The 18376-nt window shown below is 48.6% G+C and overlaps 8 protein-coding genes across 8 annotated transcripts; 5 read left to right on the forward strand and 3 right to left on the reverse strand.

The window, feature by feature from the left end:
• Positions 1-981: 981 nt before the first annotated feature.
• C8Q69DRAFT_473960 (phenylacetate 2-hydroxylase) lies at positions 982-3204 on the forward strand. The gene is made up of 3 exons (XM_028631092.1): positions 982-2018; positions 2084-2406; positions 2465-3204. The coding sequence occupies exons 1-3, from the start codon at positions 1169-1171 to the stop codon at positions 2837-2839; spliced, it is 1548 nt and encodes a 515-aa protein (XP_028483201.1). The 5' UTR covers positions 982-1168; the 3' UTR covers positions 2840-3204.
• C8Q69DRAFT_473962 (hypothetical protein) lies at positions 3185-4864 on the reverse strand. The gene is made up of 3 exons (XM_028631093.1): positions 4843-4864; positions 4397-4739; positions 3185-4316 (listed from the first exon to the last, which is right to left on the reverse strand). The coding sequence occupies exons 2-3, from the start codon at positions 4399-4401 to the stop codon at positions 3260-3262; spliced, it is 1062 nt and encodes a 353-aa protein (XP_028483202.1). The 5' UTR covers positions 4402-4739; positions 4843-4864; the 3' UTR covers positions 3185-3259.
• Positions 4865-6512: 1648 nt separating this feature from the next.
• C8Q69DRAFT_446342 (hypothetical protein) lies at positions 6513-7084 on the forward strand (the record flags this gene model as incomplete). Its single annotated transcript, XM_028629125.1, has 3 exons — positions 6513-6874; positions 6923-7050; positions 7080-7084. The coding sequence occupies 3 exons, from the start codon at positions 6513-6515 to the stop codon at positions 7082-7084; spliced, it is 495 nt and encodes a 164-aa protein (XP_028483203.1).
• A 251-nt stretch (positions 7085-7335) lies between these two features.
• On the reverse strand, positions 7336-8502 carry C8Q69DRAFT_327291 (kinase-like domain-containing protein). The gene has a single exon (XM_028627434.1). It carries the CDS (start codon positions 8368-8370, stop codon positions 7603-7605), a length of 768 nt encoding a protein of 255 aa, XP_028483204.1. The 5' UTR covers positions 8371-8502; the 3' UTR covers positions 7336-7602.
• Positions 8503-9540: 1038 nt separating this feature from the next.
• C8Q69DRAFT_405496 (serine palmitoyltransferase 2) lies at positions 9541-11574 on the reverse strand (the record flags this gene model as incomplete). The annotated part of the gene is made up of 1 exon (XM_028628079.1): positions 9541-11574. The coding sequence occupies one exon, from the start codon at positions 11572-11574 to the stop codon at positions 9541-9543; it is 2034 nt and encodes a 677-aa protein (XP_028483205.1).
• A 1709-nt stretch (positions 11575-13283) lies between these two features.
• C8Q69DRAFT_327363 (hypothetical protein) lies at positions 13284-14011 on the forward strand. Its single transcript, XM_028627435.1, has one exon. It carries the CDS (start codon positions 13485-13487, stop codon positions 13899-13901), a length of 417 nt encoding a protein of 138 aa, XP_028483206.1. The 5' UTR covers positions 13284-13484; the 3' UTR covers positions 13902-14011.
• Positions 13692-15946, forward strand: C8Q69DRAFT_473978 (acetoacetyl-CoA synthase). The gene has a single exon (XM_028631094.1). The coding sequence runs from the start codon at positions 14122-14124 to the stop codon at positions 15697-15699; it is 1578 nt and encodes a 525-aa protein (XP_028483207.1). The 5' UTR covers positions 13692-14121; the 3' UTR covers positions 15700-15946.
• A 223-nt stretch (positions 15947-16169) lies between these two features.
• C8Q69DRAFT_492770 (alcohol dehydrogenase) lies at positions 16170-18274 on the forward strand (the record flags this gene model as incomplete). The annotated part of the gene is made up of 6 exons (XM_028632176.1): positions 16170-16745; positions 16854-16968; positions 17045-17190; positions 17251-17356; positions 17408-18048; positions 18252-18274. The coding sequence occupies exons 1-6, from the start codon at positions 16589-16591 to the stop codon at positions 18272-18274; spliced, it is 1188 nt and encodes a 395-aa protein (XP_028483208.1). The 5' UTR covers positions 16170-16588.
• Positions 18275-18376: the final 102 nt, after the last annotated feature.

Consider the following 18376-nt stretch of genomic DNA (forward strand, 5'->3'; position numbering starts at 1 on the left):
TTCACCGGGCATGGAAATATCAAAACTCCCAGATGAATTATGTTAATGTTCTTGCTGCAATGCCGAAAATATCATTAGACTCAAAGCTCCTTGATTTTCAATACAGGTTATAATTGACTAGCATCTTCCACGACACGTGTCGAAAGCTGTGTCTGTGTTGACTCCAGAACTCCTGATCGAAGAATTGTGTATCCATCAAAGCCTTTCCTTAAGTAGATAGTATGTTTTGCTTTATGACCGATAGCTTCGAGATATCGACGAGATAAGGATACCGAATGGATACAGTATCTTCAATCCGGTCTGAGGCCGCACCAAGATTGATGGCAATGCAAGCTAAATAGATCTAAATATGCTGTAAAATCTTGACAATAATATGATACTGAAAGAAGGAGAAGAAAAAAAAAAGAACAAGAACAAGAAACAATGAGGTTGATAGTACTTAGTAACCTGGCAGCGCGGAACGTTCCGAGGCTAGGACCATTCGTTTCGGTTTGCTTTCCGCGGGTATATACTGTAGTTACAACCGAGCAAGCAGCTCTGACCGCAAGCTTTCTGACAGCGCTGAGTGGCACATTTCTATTATTTCGTAATGGGGAATGTTCTTAGTATCTCGGCGCTTCTCCCCACATAGGCATTCATTCAATCATGCCCACAAACGGTTGCCCCCTCCCCGCGGGGAAGAAACCGCATGGTGCTAATGCAAACGCAGTAGTAATACTAAGTTACGTATTCGGTCCTGGACGGTTTCCCTCGGCTATCTTCTTGGAGGTCCATTACTCCTCTTCTTCCCAAGGAGCATGAGACGGGTTCCGCCAATCAAGGACATGTTTTTCATACCGGCCGCTGTCCAAAGCGTTTTAGTGATCGACATAGTATGATCACAGGGATCACTGGCCAGACATCAGAGACAGCAATGGATTCTCCATAGTAGTCACAATTATAATGGCGGGGAGTCTGTTTGGATTTCATTTCCGCGGTTTTGCGCTTGCAGCTGCTGCGGGCATTCCGCGTGCACGACTATGCAGTAATACGTTACTCAGTAGTTAGGTATATATAGGCTGAACATCGCCGGACTTATATCGGGTCCTAAATCAAGCCAGGTCAGAGGAGGGGTGTCTGTCGAATCTTTTCTCTCTACTACCTACCTTTGGATGGTTTTCAGGTCGACATGACGATCCAAGCAGTCGTTGCGGTTATCGCCGTGGTATACTCCCTCATCAGATACTTCAACCGAACTGATATCCCCAAGATCAAAAACCTTCCCGAGATCCCGGGGGTGCCTCTTTTCGGAAACCTGATTCAATTAGGCGAGGAGCATGCGAAGAAGACAGCAGAATGGGTGAAGCAATACGGCCCTGTCTTCCAGGTTCGGATGGGGAATAAGAGAATCATTTTTGCGAATACTTTCGACTCCGTCAAGTACTTCTGGGTCACTCATCAGTCTGCATTGATCTCTCGCCCGACCCTGCATACTTTTCACACTGTCGTTTCGAGCTCTCAGGGCTTCACGATCGGGACGTCACCGTGGGATGAATCTTGCAAGCGGAGACGGAAGGCTGCTGCGACGGCGCTGAATAGACCGGCCGTGCAGTCCTATATGCCGATTATCGATCTCGAATCGAATGCAAGTATTAAGGAACTCCTCCAGGATAGCAAGGATGGGACGGTTGATATTGATCCGAATCCATATTTCCAGCGGTTCGCGCTGAACACTAGCTTGACGCTGAACTATGGCATTCGCATCGACGGAAACATTGAGGATGAGCTGCTGAAGGAAATCTGTCTGGTTGAGCGCGAAGTAAGCAACTTCCGCAGTACGAGCAACAACTGGCAGGATTACATCCCATTGCTGCGTCTTTGGCCAAGCATGAGCACAAAAGCGAAAGAGTTCCGTGAGCGAAGAGATGCGTATCTCTCGTTGCTTTTGGATATGTTGAGAGATCGCATTTCCAAGGGTACTGATAAACCATGCATCACGGGAAATATCCTCAAAGACCCAGAAGCCAAGCTAAATGAAGGTGGGAATCTAGACGCCAGCGGCTATCCCGAATAATAAAAAAACAACATGCTAACGATATCCCAGCGGAGGTGAAATCAATCTGTCTAACCATGGTATCCGCCGGACTCGACACTGTCCCCGGCAACCTCATCATGGGCATCGCCTACCTCTCCAGCGCACACGGCCAAGAGATCCAGCAACGAGCCTATAACGAGATCATAAAAGTCTACCCTGACGGAGACGCATGGGAGAGATGTCTTCTCGAAGAGAAAGTGCCATACATCACAGCTCTAGTCAAAGAGGTTCTGCGCTTCTGGACGGTTATTCCAATCTGCCTTCCACGTGTCAGTATCAAAGATATTCTTTGGAAGAATGCTGTTATTCCTGCAGGATCTACCTTTTTCATGGTCAGCACCTATATCTATATCTCGTTACCTTCTAAGAATACTAACAATCCCACTACAGAATGCCTACGCAGCCGATAACGACGAAACACACTTCAAATCTCCCTTCTCATTTAACCCAGACCGCTACCTCGACGTCCCTGACGGCTCTGGAACGCCTCATTACGCCTACGGTGCCGGAAGCCGTATGTGCGCTGGCTCGCACCTCGCTAATCGAGAACTGTACACTGCGTTCCTGCGACTTATCAGCGCATTTGAGATCGTGCCCGCAAAGAACCGCGCGGATGATCCGATCCTTGATCCGTTGGAGTGTAATATGACAAAGACTTCTTTGACGTTGGACCCGAAGCCATTCAAGGTCGGGTTCAGGGTGCGCGATCGCGCGAAGTTGGAGGAGTGGATTAGAAGCAGTGACGAAAGGACGAAGGAGTTGTGAGTTGATTTGAGGGGATGAGGTAAAGCGATCAGCTGGATGAGATCTGTCCTTGGTATATTAGATACCGTGTTGTACGAAATTAGCCTCTGGCATTTTGCACGTTCTGACCATTAGCATGTTTGATTTATGTTCCATTCTGCATTTCAATGAAATCTCAAATATCGAAGCATAGTCCTGAATCTCCACAATAGGCTTAGGAGCAGAAATGGAGATATCCAGGAAATTAATATCCAGGCGGTATTTGGTGCTATTTATTAACTCCATATTCCTACAAATAGTATGCAATAGAAGAGGACAGGAAGTCTAACTAGTCGGTGATTGTTAAGTATTCAGTCTGGCCGTGGCTGAGAAAATTCCGATTATTCTATATATTCCAAGAGGATAATTCCTATTCCTTGATTGACATGAGCATAAACAATTTCAAACATCCTCCGTGCCAGCTAGCCCCTTCTCGCTCGGACGTGTCGTGTGAATGGTCGCAAAAGGGTCGTTAGGAGGAAGAAGATTCTCTCCATAAAAGTCTGTCAGAGACGGTCCTGAATCGATCTCTGTCAAGGGGAAGCGCGAGCTCATTCTGCGAGCTCTTGGAAGCACCGGGACCTTTTCAGTCACGTCAGTCACTGTACTTTGCGTGTTTTTTGTTGACAGAGCCTCGAGGTCGAATACGTCCTGTACTCGTTTCCGAGTACCTCTGGAGAAAATCCCTAGTCGGTCCCATTTCTGCTGCAAAGTCGAGTTCTTTGTCGAACTGCTTATATCGCTATCAGTTGCGTCTGGTTTCTTTTCCATATTGTGTCTTTTCTTGAGAAATGGCACTCTCGATAACCACTGATTTCCACTAATTCCACCAATCCGCTTGGAAGGTCGAGACACACTGCGTTGTCTGGTTGGACTCTTGTTTATCCTCCGTTCTGTGTCCGGTCGACCATCTTTGGATTTTCTTCGAACGTCACGTATGCATACCAAAGCCACGGCAGCCGTCATTGCTGCTATCATAACCGCACAGAGGACATAAAAAGCTCGAGCCTCCTGGTACCGTCTTCTCCTGCAATGTGCGCGGATGAGGGCGTAGTCCTTGTATGGATAACACATACTGCAAACCGCCTTGGCTCCTTTCTTGAGTCGCAAGCGATTCGAGGCACAAGTCCCGTAGAGGTCTGGTGCTGAGCAGATTGTATCTTCACATAATCGAGTCGCTTTCTGGAATTTCGTTCGGGCTGTATCTTTCCGCGAATCAAAGGGTGTCTCAGGAGGGAACGCCTCTCTGTCAGCCGCTAATGACATTCTCCTTCGTGAAGACTGAAAATTGCCGTTGGCTTCTTGCTCTGCGTATTTTTCAAGGGTACTCTTGCAGAAGAGTAGATCACCCTTGACATGGGTATGTAGAAAAGTCCCGTTTGCACTCTTCAAGACACCATCCAAGATATCTCTGCATATCCGCAAGTCATGTATCAAATACTGATATCCATCTATCGAGGTACGTCCGTCTTCCTCTGGTCGCTCGATATTGGCATCGCTCGCAGCCACTGAACTGACTTCTTCGATATCCTCTGGCAGGACATACCAACCGAAAGCTGTACGCTGCCGATCTGTCACGCTGGATACACTGTATGTCACAGATACTGGCTCATCCTTCCCGTTGCTGTCAATGGGGTCCGTAAGATACTGCCGGGCTGAATTCGTACTGACATGGAATCGCTCTAGAGCAGCAACTCCACCTTTCCACACTCCGTAGAGGAGCACAAAAAAGAGTAAGAATTTCAGCAATCCACCACACATAGGGAGCTGTTGAATGGTATGTATACAGCAGAAGATCTGAAGCGTATGGTTGAGCTCTTGACAGGAACAGGTTTGGAGCGTTCTCAGGAAGATATGAAAGCGGGTATGCGATTCTAAAAACTGTGAATGTGAAAAAGGAGGTAAATCTCTGTATGATACGCTCTTGAGCATGAAGTAAAGGATTGTAGGATATCAAAAACGTATAGCGACATAGGAACTGTACCCTGTACTATCGAGGCAGGAGCGTTCGCCCTTCCTTTGCCTCAGAACTGACAGCGATAGAGTCGCAGCTTCCGTTAGACATATACACCGATGCAGGCATTCAAGATCAATTCCCAACAGTAGTAGTAGTAGTAGTCATTAACGTCCGGCGAAACACAGGCGAAGCCTGTGGCCCTGGTGACCTCCCATAAGGTATTGGGACGTGCTAAGCTATGGAATTGTTATTATACAAAGTATGACCATCGAAAGCAATTCAAGCAAATAGCAAAGGCATTGGCCAGTTATCTAATGCCTCTCCCGACATAGAGGGGCCAGTGTATCTAATGATGGGATTCGTAGGCTTCCCCGCCGAAGTAACCATGAGCGAAATTCTGTCGGGCACCAACACTTTATCAACTTCAAAATATATGTAACTGATATCAGAGCCCTCGGTTTTCGCTATCTCTGACAGTTCAAGAATGAATGAAGATTGCTGTTATTGTCCTCACCTTCGGCAGGTATATTTCTAAAGATACCTAATTACATGCCGTCTATCCTGGCCAGTCCTATCTTATAGACTAATTGGAAGAACATGACAACGCTTATACTATTATTGATGCGCTTCATAAGCTTTTTTATCATGGTCAGGCAGCGAAAGTATGGTCATAGCAATATCTGGTCAGGCCTACGCTATCGCCAGTGAATTGGGCTGATTTGCTGTTACAGTATAAGTCCCATGTTAATAATATCCTAATGGAGGTGCTATTACACTTCTAATTGGCGACTAAAAGTAGTAATAGGATAGGACGGGACGGGACGGAAGTGTCCCTCATTTGGCTGGATAGCTTTAGTCGATGGTATATTGATGCCTGCGGATTTTATATAATGATATTGATTTTGATAATAGTTAGTAGTTATATAATGTCACTGACTAAGGCCAGAAACCATTAACTAATGTTGGCGGAGGGAAGTCTCGGGTCAAAAAGTTCAGAAGCAAGAATATAATATGTTTTTGAATGTTTAATCAGGTGTCCTAAGGGGGACTCATAAAGAATAGAAATCTCCAGTAGAACAAAAGGGTAAAAGTCCACTTGATTTTAATTTCAGTGTGAATACAAACTATGAAAGTGTGGCCTATCGATCCTTTAGTCCCTCGAAATTTGAGGTTAGAGTTCTACCCGCCTTTGGGCTACAGGCTAAGTACCTAGCAAGGCGCAAAGCAAGATTGAAGCGTCGCATTGTTCACTGTTGGAAGCGCAAAGGTACCTTTATGACGATCGACGCAGAGAAAGGTTAACGCTATCTACATCCTAGTTCAACAGCGTGATTTACTCATGAACTGGCGCTAATTCTTGGTCTTTCATTTGTCTGCTATATGCGCTATTAGTGTGACAATATCTTTCAGCAGGTGTGCAGCAAGACTATAAGACTAGCATGCTGCTTAGAACCCTGCAACATCAGCCCTTGTTGACATGGGTCTTGCGCTACTGTGTGCTCTGTTTTTATCTCAGTGCATTTAATCCAGAAGCCCTGTAAGACGCCATTGGAGATAATATTATAAGGTACTCTTTATGGTATATTAAGCCTTTCATGACCATTGACTCAGCCACCATTTGGGATGTATATGTAAAGGCTATCTTGTCTGCGGAACTGAATAATTCCTTGCCACTCAGATATTTCGTCCCTCAACACCATGCCGCCAATTGATCCAATAACAGTTCAACATGACGTCCGACCAGTTGATCAAGTCAGAGTTGTTGTCCATACTATGGGCGTTTCTGGGCCCACAACAAGCGACAACCATTGGTCTATCTATTTGGTCCTTCCAAACAACACTGGCTCTATCCGCATCAATATGAGGGCGGAATATGAAGATCCCACTGGATTGCTTGAGTGGACATCTCACATATACGCTGTCACCACTTCTGCTATCAAGTACTGGGATTTCCCGGCCGCTTCTGGAGTCCAAGTGGCACATATTGCAAGGCTTATTTACGGCCTTGGTCGCCACAAATATGAGATGTCTGGCGGAGGGTCCGGCTGTCGCTACTGGGTGTGAGTATATCCAGTCAAGTCAATGTCACCTGCTTACTGTCTATTTAGATATAGTATTATGTACGACCTTGGCCAAAATAATTACGTTTCTGGGCAAGCCTCTCAGCAGTTGTGGCCACATCTTCAGTTTCAGTATCATACTTCTGGGAGTTTCAAGCCATTAAACTGGGTCCAAGGTACATTCCTTGCGTAACATAGATAACAGGTTAAAGAACCGCGCCGGGGACTTTTGAGTCTTTGACAGGTACAGTTTGGGCTGAGAAGCTGGTAGATGAGGGAGAACACGGTTTGTGCGGGGGTAGTCTTTTGTACGTATTGAGATTGTTCTGCGCCTTGAGGAATGAAATCTGTTACTCGAAGGACAGGAAGCGAAAGGTGTTGGACGCCCCCCTCAGGGGCTCCTGCTCGCCGCCCTGTGCAATATAGGATTTGGCCGGCTCCTAGCCTTGGACTCGACTCCGACCAAGGGATAAAATTCTGCCTCTCTAGCTCTATTGGTAAAAGTGTGCATATTATTAAAGCGGAATGTTAAGGTATTGAGATGTTGGAAACATGAATCTCCAACATCAAAGGGTGGATGTCCCTCCATAATTAACAAGTTTGAGGTAGGGGGGGGCCAGGGACTGGGATCCTTTTCTTCTCCTCTCTCCTGGTTCGATCTCGGCCACGTAAAGTTTCTCTGGAACTATTTGAACGTTAGGTGAATCAACAACAGTGTGTGGTGGTGCTCACAAGGCGTATTTTTGGATGTTATACCACACGCGACAGATGGACCACTTCTGCGCCATCTCGTGGTCTTGAAGAGGCTTCATAGAATCAAGAAGCAGCCTGTTGAACGAACCATCCTTGCCTTCGATGTTCCACTGCGCCCAGAACTCGAACAATCTCGGATAGAAACCCGCAGAGGCCCAGTCAACCAGGCAGATACCGCCATCTGACTGCCAAATGACGTTTCTCGGGGCAATGTCAAGGTGGCAGAGGACCAGATTGCAGTTTCGGAAAGAGACTTTGCCTTCGCCTGGGAAAAGTCTACTATTGAACCATGCTTCCATCTTTTCCATGCTCCAGAAAGTCAAGTCTTGGGTTTCTGGCCAGAGCAGTCCACGGCAAGGACCGCCGCTAAGACTCCCAGGGGTGTCTCCCTCTATCATGCTGAAATAGTCAAGCACACGCGCGAGTCTCTTAATGCGATCAGGTTCCAGCGGGTCTATCACTCTACCTTCCATGTAATCCATCATGATATAGCCACGCCCCATATTGTCGGTGAAGAACCGATGGACGCGTGGCACTCGTACAATATCATGATCGAGAAGGTCGTAAGCTCTTTGCTGATTGATTGCTTCGTCCTTAGAAAGTCCCGGTCCAAATTTGATCACGGTCTGCTCAGAAATTCTGACGACGAGGTTACCTTCGGGTATTCCACCGATGATTCGGTCACGTGGCCCAGACAAACAGTATCTAATCAACTCAGCATCTGAAGATTCGTGAGAAATCATGGTGACATGCTCATAGATGGGTATACTTCCAGAGAAACGACGTTTTATCAGAAAACCCCACTTTTAGGTATTATGAGGACAAGCGGATAGTTGGATAACCACAGGAGAAACCGATGGTCCGGAAGGCTGTTATATAATTAGTTGACGACTGTTGGACGCCTTCCTCAGGGGCTACTGTTCACTAGTGTCACGTGATCGATGTCAGCTACCTACCTAGATACCTCTGCCCCGACAGATCAATATCACGGAGGGGAGGGGAATTCCTCCTCTACACGCGTCAAAGGATAGTATGTATGTACATCGGCTAGCTATACCTTTTCGAAGTCATGTCTTACAGGAAGGCGATGTTGCACATCAAACAAATACGTCTGACGTCCCGCGCTGAATCGAGGAGGAACGAACAATTTGCAGACCGTAGAAGATTCCCAGTACATCATTACTCTTGTTTTGTCTGTGACTTTTCTCGCTGGATAAGTACTGCGGCGTCACCAGATCAGCACCAATGCGGTCTTGCATAGAGAATGACGTGAGTCCAATCGATCTTGGAAAATCTATCTTGGAAGATGAAAAGATTTGCTCAGTATCGCCATGACGGCAAGGCTATTTTAACAATATTCATTATTCACAGCGATCTAATTAATTATAAACTCGTAATTACGTTACAGCCTGCCACTGGTGCGATCCCTCTCAATCCATTTCGCCCTTAGTAAGAACTCCAACTCAAAAGCATCGTGCGGATCGTCTTCATCCTGCCAGCACTTGGAAGGAGAAGCAGTGCAGGGACTGTAATCGACATCTAATAAGTACAGTGAATGGAAAGAAAATGGAAAAAAGAAAACCGGCTGCGCTCTGGAAGCGACCACGGCGACGAATCAAAACGGTGTGGAACACCTTGTTGCTGTATGACAACCCATGCTGAAGTGCGATCATCGTTCTGTTCATTCTTTGGGGATTCATAACATTGGCAATGCGAGGAGTGCCGGTACGAGTCGTTCAAGTAAGGGGAAAGAGCATGGCCCGGCCAGGAGGAATGATCTCCAGATGTAGTAGTAGTAGTCGTATCGTATCGATCAACCTTTTGGCGCGGCATGACCAGCAACCACCGAGCCGATTGAATGACCAAGTTCCGACTTTTCATCAGGACATCAGGAGCGAATATCAATTACAATCCTATTGTAGAGAGACCTTCGCGTCCTGAACTCCTCTTCTGATGACGTCCTCGACCTTCCATCTCGGAGGGGCAATCGTCTTTGCTGGTCGGTGCTTGCGGTTCCACACCTTCTCCATCTCCGGTGCAGGCGTCAGTTCTTCAGTAGGCAGAGAACCGCCCGCGATACCGGTCGAGAACTTCAGCTGCAACACGTTTCCAATCTCATCGCACGCAGTGAGCAGGCGATCGAGGTCCTCCTTGGTATGGGCTGCAGACACACAGAAGCGGGCTCTCGAGGATACCAAGGGTGTGGCTGGGTAACCGACGACCACCACGGAGATCTTTCGCTTCAACATCTCGTGGGAGAAGGCAGGCATCTTGGCGGGATTGAAGAGAAGCACAGGAATAATAGGAGAGTCATCGTGACCATAGACGATGAAGCCCAGACGCTTGAGACCAAGACGCAGGTAGCGAGAGTTGAAAGCCAAGCGTTGCAATCGTTCCTCACCCTGGCCGGGAACAAGCTCACCACTGATGATCCGAAGGGAAGTGGAGATCTGAGTCAGGATAGGAGGGGTAGGCGATTCACCGTACAGGACACCAGCGTTGGTCGCCCGCAGCTTGTCGATCATAGCCTTGTCTCCAGCGACATAGCCACCGTTGGCTCCGAAGGACTTGGTGAGCGTTCCCATGAGAATATCGACTTCCTTAGTGTCAATGCCAAAATAATCGCACACTCCACGGCCCCTGGGTCCAATGGCACCAATGGAATGAGCTTCATCGATAAAGAGGTTGAACTTGTACTTCTTCTTCAGAGCAATGATGCCTGGCAGGTTACACATAGATCCTTCCATAGAGTATAGTCCCTCCACGACGACCAAGATCTTCTTCCATGGACGGTGAGTCCGAGGCTGGCCCTGAGAGATGGCCTCGCGGAGCTTCTCCTCCAACTGCTTCATGTCGTTGTGCTTGAACATGCCAATCGATGCGCCCGAGAGACGAGCACCGAAACGGATCGATGCATGATTCAATTCGTCCGAAATGATCAGGCAGCCCTTTGAGACCAAAGCCGGGAAGACGGTAGCATTGGTTCCGAAACCCATAGAGAACACCATCGCGGACTCCTTGCCCACAAACTTGGCAATGAGGTCCTCGACCTCCAAGTGAAGATCCTGGGTTCCGGCCTCCGCGCGGGTGCTGACGGCGCTGATACCGTACTTTCTAATCGTCTCCTCAGCGGCGTCCGCGCACGGGCCTTCCGACTGAGCAAAACCCAGGTAGTTGTAGGAGCTCATGTTGAGAGTATCCGTCGTGGTACCAGTAAAATAGAAATGCTTGTTGTGATCCTTGGTGGCGCGGTCAATCAGGGTGATGTACCTTCCGGGAACTCCGGTGACGGGGCGCTCGAAACAGTCATTGATACGGAGCTTCAAACGACGGATGTAAAAGCTGTCAAAGTCGCTATTCAAGGCGCCATAGCCGTTGCGAGGCTTCAAATGCCGATAGTTTTCTTCCCGGAAACGCTTTCCAAAAAAGTCACGCACATGTCCAAAGGCGATTAGGATTAGGTAACTGATATAGGTGGTTAGGAGATAATAATACGGCGGCTCATCCATCACCGGGTCCGGAAAGGCCCCGCCATGGTGTCGACTGGTGTAGCGGTGGCTGGGGTGGCCCAGAGGTCCGAATTGAGCATGCTGCTTCGCAAGCCGGCGCGTCTCCTCCGCGGACGGAGGCTGAAAGAGTGTCGTTGGCGGCTCGTCCATATTGGTGCTATCGGCCGTCGCCGTGGACAGGGAGATGGTCGGTAGAGACAGTGACGCCGAACTGATCGGCGGGGTCGCAGTGGTCGACTGCTGGAGGCCACTGGCAGCGAGCAGGGAGGCCTGGGCCGTCTGGGGTTCCGACTTGGCCTTGGGAGACGTCGAGAAGAGCTGGCTCAGGCGGCTCGACTTGGCTGGAGCTTTGGTGGAGGTTCCGCCCTTTTCAGAGGAGTTTGCGGATGAGAAAGAAGAAGAGGTGTTGGCGAAAGGATTCGTAGGTCGACGAGGCATCGCAAGACGGACAGGACCAGTTTAAGAGCAGTTTTGTCGAAGGATGGAAGCAATCGGGACGGATGGATAGTCGATCAACCCCGGCGGCAGGCGCGTCCCAATTGAGTGCCGCGTGACGAGGCGATCGGGACTTGAGTTCTGGCGTCTGGCGATGTCAGTTGGTCTCCAGAACCAGAACCAGCAAGCAATGGAAGATGCAGCCACGAAGAGAACGGAGCTGAAGAGGCGTGTGCGGGCGGGGGGGATGGGGATGATGCTGGAGGAAGAATCGAAGCAGAGCAGCGAACATACCCGAGAGTTGAACGGACGATCCGAGGGAGCCGGTCGTAGCGCTCAATGGCCTGACAAAGGATCAGGAGGACACGCTGCTCGTCTTCCAGGTCGATAGAGCTGGCTGTCGACCGGATCGGACGCAGAACCTGAGCAGGACAGACGACAATGACAGAGGAAGAAGATGGGAGAGCAGTGGAAAGGGGGAAAAGAAGAGGCGAGAGTTCGATCTCAGTAATGATTATTATTATTATTATTATTATTATTACTGACTGACGGCGAGCAGGCTGGGGATGTTACGATACGGTCCCGATACACCGTCAACACCGCCAGAGGGTCTTTTGTGGCCGGCGCGAATCTTACGCCGCCGTCAGGCCACTGAAATCCCCCCTGGGAGATGAAGAAAGGGGCAAAGCGTTGGCCAGAGAGGGAAAAGGAAGAAAAAAATTAAAAAGAGCGCCCGGTCGGATCAGCAACCGCCTGCTCCACTGCGCCGTCTCAAGTTCTTTGGTTTTTGTGTCGGTGAATCGATCGTGGATCGGTCGTCTGCAGATCGTTACACTGCTGCTTGTTTCTCCTCGATAGACAGGAGGATGTATTGGTATTATTAACTTATGATATTATTCTGGCGGCTGCTCGAGGTGTGATGGTGACTTCATCGATCGTGTACCTGAGAGAAAGAGAGGCACGCCGCAATGAGCATAGCTGACTATGAAGATCCCGTTTCCATCCATCCATGAGAACTGCTGTCCGATGCCCAAAGCCGTTAGATAGATGGTAGCTATATCGAGAAAAGCACGAGCGGGTCTAGGTATCCCAAAAGGACACGGTTCCCAGTGTCCGGGTCATAGCGAGCGGATACTCATGGTGGAGAGTTCTCGATACATGGTACGGAGTAAATTGCTCATTATTATCCTGCCGCCAACACGGTGCCATGGATGCAAAGGCAAGTTCCATTCGAACCTCTCTGATATTTGGTAATGCTCTTTACGGTCTTCCAGATGACGAAAGTACCCTGTTGAAGTGGAGTGCAATTTCTTTCCGATAATTATGGACAGACTGGGCATCTGCTGGAAGAAGTTAGTTATATATGCCTGGGGCCTTCAAAATGGTACTTGTGCCATCTCCTTGGGATGCGACGTGTCATCTTGATTCACACCATTATTGATTTGACATAGTTAGTATTATACGTCGTACAGGACACAATCGACTGCTGTCTGCAAACAATCCCATAGTTAGAATATGCTCTACGCGTCCTTAAACCCGGATGGTCAGTCCATGTGTTCTCACGTACGACACCACGAAAAAGAAAAGAAAAAAGAACAAAATAAGGAGACATCAGTATTATTATTATCCTAAAGCGATAATTAATATTAATACATATCGTTGGCATGGACTATCCGATTCTACCCGCTTTGTGGAACAGTTTGTTGGGAACAACGGCTCTTTTGCCTCGGGATTATTGTGTCGCAAATCGATTATCGATAACGAGATAACTTCAGTGTCCCACTTCGCTCCAAGACTCCAAAATCCGGGGTTATTGTCCAGTCCGGGAGGAACTCAATTGAGTCGTTGCACGGAATAATTATTCAATCTACATCAGGGAAAACCGCACTGATTGGATTCAATTGCTCTCCAGAATGGCTTCTACAAATGGGGAAGATAGCTCGCCCGCAAAGGAGCTGTGGCGCCCCTCGTCTCCAGAGAAAACGAAGATATACGAATTCAAGGAACTCGTCAGTAAGAAGCACAACATCCCCCTCAGGGACTACAATGATCTCTGGCAGTGGAGTGTGACGGAACCTGCCAAATTCTGGGAAGAGATCTGGCATTACACTGCGATCAAGGCTCATCAACCGTATACCAAAGTAAGCAGCTCAGCCGCTCAGCACTTGTTATTCTTGCTATTGATGATTGGGGTTATCTTTTGCTCCCACATTTTCTACCTGATTCTCATATTCGCGGTCACCAATGACGGAGATAGAATACATCTGACTCTGACAGGTCCTAGAATCCGATGTGCCTCTCTTCCCCCGACCGCGTTTCTTCGAGGGTAGCCGTCTCAACTTTGCGGAGAACTTGCTCTACCCCGCGACCAACCCCCGCGAAGAGGATATTGCCATTATTGGCGCCACGGAGACCATCCGTGAATACGTCTCATGGAAGGAATTGCGCGAACGAGTGCGACAATGTGCAAATGGCCTGAGGGAAGCAGGTGTGCAGATCGGAGACCGGGTGGCAGGCATTCTGGGCAACAATATCAACACGGTCGTTGCGATGCTGGCCACCACCGCTATCGGTGCATACTGGACGGCGGTATCTCCAGACACGGGCGTCCACGCCGTGCTGGAACGTCTGAGGCAGATCGAGCCGAAGATCCTGTTCGCGGATAATGCGTCCACGTATAACGAGAAAGTGCACGACACTCACGGCAAGGTCAAAGAGGTGGTCGAGCAGTTGCCCTCCCTCGAGCTGGTGATCATCTTTGAAGCTGTCAAGGGACACACCTTTGACTTGACCTCGATAAAGCCGCAGGCGGGCCGCGTGAGCGCTTATAATGATCTCTTGTCCACGATACGGGAGCCGACAGCTCCTCTCCGCTTCGAGTCTCTGGATCCCGAGCATCCTGTTTACATACTGTACTCGTCCGGTACAACAGGCGCCCCCAAGCCGATTGTGCATGGCGCGCTGGGGACACTCCTGCAACATAAAAAGGAACATGTCCTACACAGCGATATCCGTCCAGGGGACCGCCTGTTCTACTACACCACCACAACGTGGATGATGTGGCACTGGCTTGTCTCGGCCCTGGCAAGTGGTGCTACAATCATCGTCTATGACGGCTCCCCCTTCCGGCCCTTGGACCCCGAAGGTGGTAAGGGCGAAATGGCCATGCCCCGAATCATCGATGAACTTGAGATCACGCATTTCGGCACGTCTGCCAAGTACCTATCCATGCTGGAACAGGCATCGTTGAACCCAAGACAGCATCCCCATCGTCCAGCATCTCTGAGAACACTACGGGCGATTTTCAGCACTGCCTCTCCATTGGCACCTTCAACCTTTGAGTACGTCTATTCCTCTTTCCACCCCGACATCATGCTGGGTTCCATCACCGGCGGCACGGATATTCTTTCATTATTCGGAGCCAGCTGTCCCATCCTGCCCGTCCACAAGGGCGAGATCCAATGTCGAGGCCTAGGAATGGCCGTCTCCATAGTCGACTATGCCGGCAATGACATCAGCTCCACCAACGAACCTGGCGATCTGGTTTGCACGAAACCATTCCCCGTCCAGCCTGTCATGTTCTGGCCGCCTGGCCCCATTGGCAGCGACAAATACCGAAAAAGCTACTTTGACGCCTTCGGTCCATCCATATGGCACCACGGTGACTTTGCCCGATTAAACCCCCACACCGGCGGATTGGTGATGCTCGGCCGAAGCGACGGCGTTCTCAAACCAGCCGGAGTCCGATTCGGAAGCGCAGAAATCTACAACGTCATTCTAAAGCATTTCGCAGACGAAGTCGAAGACTCCCTCTGCATCGGACGCAGAAGAGAAGGCATCGATACAGACGAGACAGTCGTCCTCTTCGTGAAGTTGACTTCACCATCCACTCCAATCTCTCAAGACCTAGTAGCGCGCATCCAAGGAGCCATCCGCAAGGAACTCAGTCCACGCCACGTCCCCGGCATCGTGGATGCCTGTCCAGAGATCCCCGTTACGTCGAATGGAAAGAAAGTTGAAAATGCAGTAAAGCAGATTCTTTGTGGGTTGAATATCAAGACTGGTGCAAGTGTCGCTAATGCTTCTTGTCTTGACTGGTACCGAGACTGGGCTGCAAAACATCCTTAGATAGAGTATCGGTCGGTCCTTTGGTATCGTTCTAGCTCTTTCGTTTTAAAAACAGAACTCTAGATAAATAGAGAGTACATATAGATGGAGGGAACTCGCTTCTTTCCTTTTAAACAAAAACAAAGAAACAAAGAAAAAAAAAGACAGGCAAATCAACTATTATATATATCCAACTCTACCATACAAAAAGCAAAGTCCCCTCAGATAGACCCCAACTTTCGATCCACTATACTCTAGAAGTATCAGCAATCTATAGTTATATATACAATACCCACTCCACTACGTAGTGAGTCGTACGTAACATTCCAATCTCCAAAAAAATACAGCTTAAAATTACCTCATATCCATTAAACAAACCAAAACCTTATCGAACTACTCTGGACTCACTTGAAAGCCTCAACCCAACAAGAAAAAAAAAAAAAAAAAGCCCCCAATAACATCGGAACCTTCCATACCATTCCTCATTTACTCATATTCATTCTGATACTCAGAAGACAACCGGTATGGCATGAAATCTATGGAATTGACGTCCGGTTGATATGATATGATATAATATGCGCGGAAAGACATTGGTGGATTTGAGATACCGAATAGCCACTACAACCAACAAGTGGCTGAGGGGCGATTTTTTTTTTTGATAATGAAGATATGATGAGATGGGGATCCTGAGTATATTCCTTAATATTTCTTTTTTTCCTTTTTTTGTTATCTTCCAGCTTTGAACTAACTGACGAGGTAATAGGATTCTATATCTCCGCTTGCCACCAGGATAATAGTTATAGGAGCTAGATTTATGGTTTATGGTCTTTTTCTGGCAATACTAGCTGCTAGAATTTCTCTTTATTCGCCCTCTTACAAACAAAATTGAAGAGCTACAATCAATAGAACCATGTCCAACAAGTACATGCGCGCTACCGTCTGGGAAGGGAAACCCTACCATATGACAGTGAAAGATTGGCCGATGCCGATAATTCGAGATGCTCGAGACGTCATCGTTCGACTTACCACTGCTGCGATCTGCGGGTCGGATTTGCATGATTATCACGGTATGTATATTACTCTATATAATCTAGTCAAGTCTGATCTGGATTGGAAGACGCTGGTCGGAGCACGGTAGGCAGGGCGCGGAGCTGATGCGAGATTTAATTAATTAGGTCGTCTTGGTAGTAAGAATCCCCCGTGGGTGATGGGTCATGAGGGAGTGGGGATCGTCACGGAACTTGGTGATGCGGTCTCTTCGCTGAAGAAGGGGGATCGTGTTATCGTCTCGTATGTATCATGGAGTCGTGAGTTGAAAGGGGTTGATGAGTTGAAATTGTGGTATAGTGCTGATGTATGTTACAAGGGCGGCTCCGGCTTGCGGCTTCTGTAACAATTGCGTGATGAACAACTTTTCTTACTGTCTGAATGTCAATCCTCCGTCTGAGGGAGGTCTGTTTGGGGAGGGCGCTGATTTCGGTAACGTCCATGGCCATTTTGGAGGCACTCAAGGTCCGTGGAACATATCTCATCAGATCAGGAGAGCGACAATCGCTAACAGTGTCTCGCCAGCGGAATATATACGAGTACCATTTGCAGATGAAAGCTGCATCCTCCTTCCGCATGGGAAGGATAAGGAGGCTGACTTTGTGATGGTCAGTGACATCTTCTGTACAGCGTGAGTAAGCTAGTCTCCTTCCTCTGGAAACTCAAACTGAGTATCTCTCAGCTGGTGGGGTCTCGGCTCCTCTGGTTTCCGGGCTGGTGAATCGGTTGCCATCTTTGGTGCTGGTCCAGTTGGTTTGCTGGCGGCACACAGCGCTGTTCTACAGGGTGCTCGCGTGGTTTATAGTATCGACCATGTGGATGCTCGTCTTGCGAAAGCTGGATCCATCGGCGCTGTTCCCATCAACTTCACCAAGACCGACCCAATCGCGGAGATCATGAAACGTGAGCCCCGAGGCACGGACCGTAGCTTAGACTGCGTTGGATTCGAATGCTTGAACGCTGAACTCAAGGCTGCCCCCGGCTATGTCATCTCACAGTGTATCTCCGCGACTGCTCCCGGCGGTGGCATCGGCATCGTAGGTATCTATTGGCCCTCAACCGGTCCAACTGCTGGGGCACCGTACTCGGATCCAGCCCTGAACACATTCACTGTTCCTGTTGGAGAACTCTGGATGAAAGGTCTCACCGTTGGCACTGGAATTGCCGAGATTAGAAGATTCCAAACTCTTCTCAGAGACCTGATTGCAAGCGGCACTGCAAATCCGGCGTTCATTGTCACCAAGGAGATAGACATTGAAGGAGTCCCTGATGCATACCGGGAGTTTTCTGCACACAGGCAGACAAAGATCCTGATTCGATTCCGTTGGAATGATTCTGAGAAGGAGGCGCCAAAAAGTACGACTGAAGAGCGTGCTCACCGACCAAATATTCCCGATGGAGACGTCCCCGAAGATTCTTCGGAGACGTATCGGGGTAACATCCATTGAGAAGTATGGGGGAACGTTTTCTCTCCATAGGCTGCATCGTGCATTGTATCCCAGGCATGAGCTGCTGACGTTATCCAGTGTCAATAGTTATCTTGTTTTGAGAAAATCAGGGCTTGCAGTCCGGTCTAGGCCCCTTTGCAAGTCGAGCAAGCGCAATTGCGTAGTATACTAGACAATCCGAATATCTTCTATTTCCAATCGTC

This window comes from Paecilomyces variotii (genome assembly GCF_004022145.1).
Source record: "Paecilomyces variotii strain CBS 101075 chromosome Unknown C8Q69scaffold_9, whole genome shotgun sequence".
In the NCBI taxonomy this organism is placed as follows: Eukaryota; Fungi; Ascomycota; class Eurotiomycetes; order Eurotiales; family Thermoascaceae; genus Paecilomyces; species Paecilomyces variotii.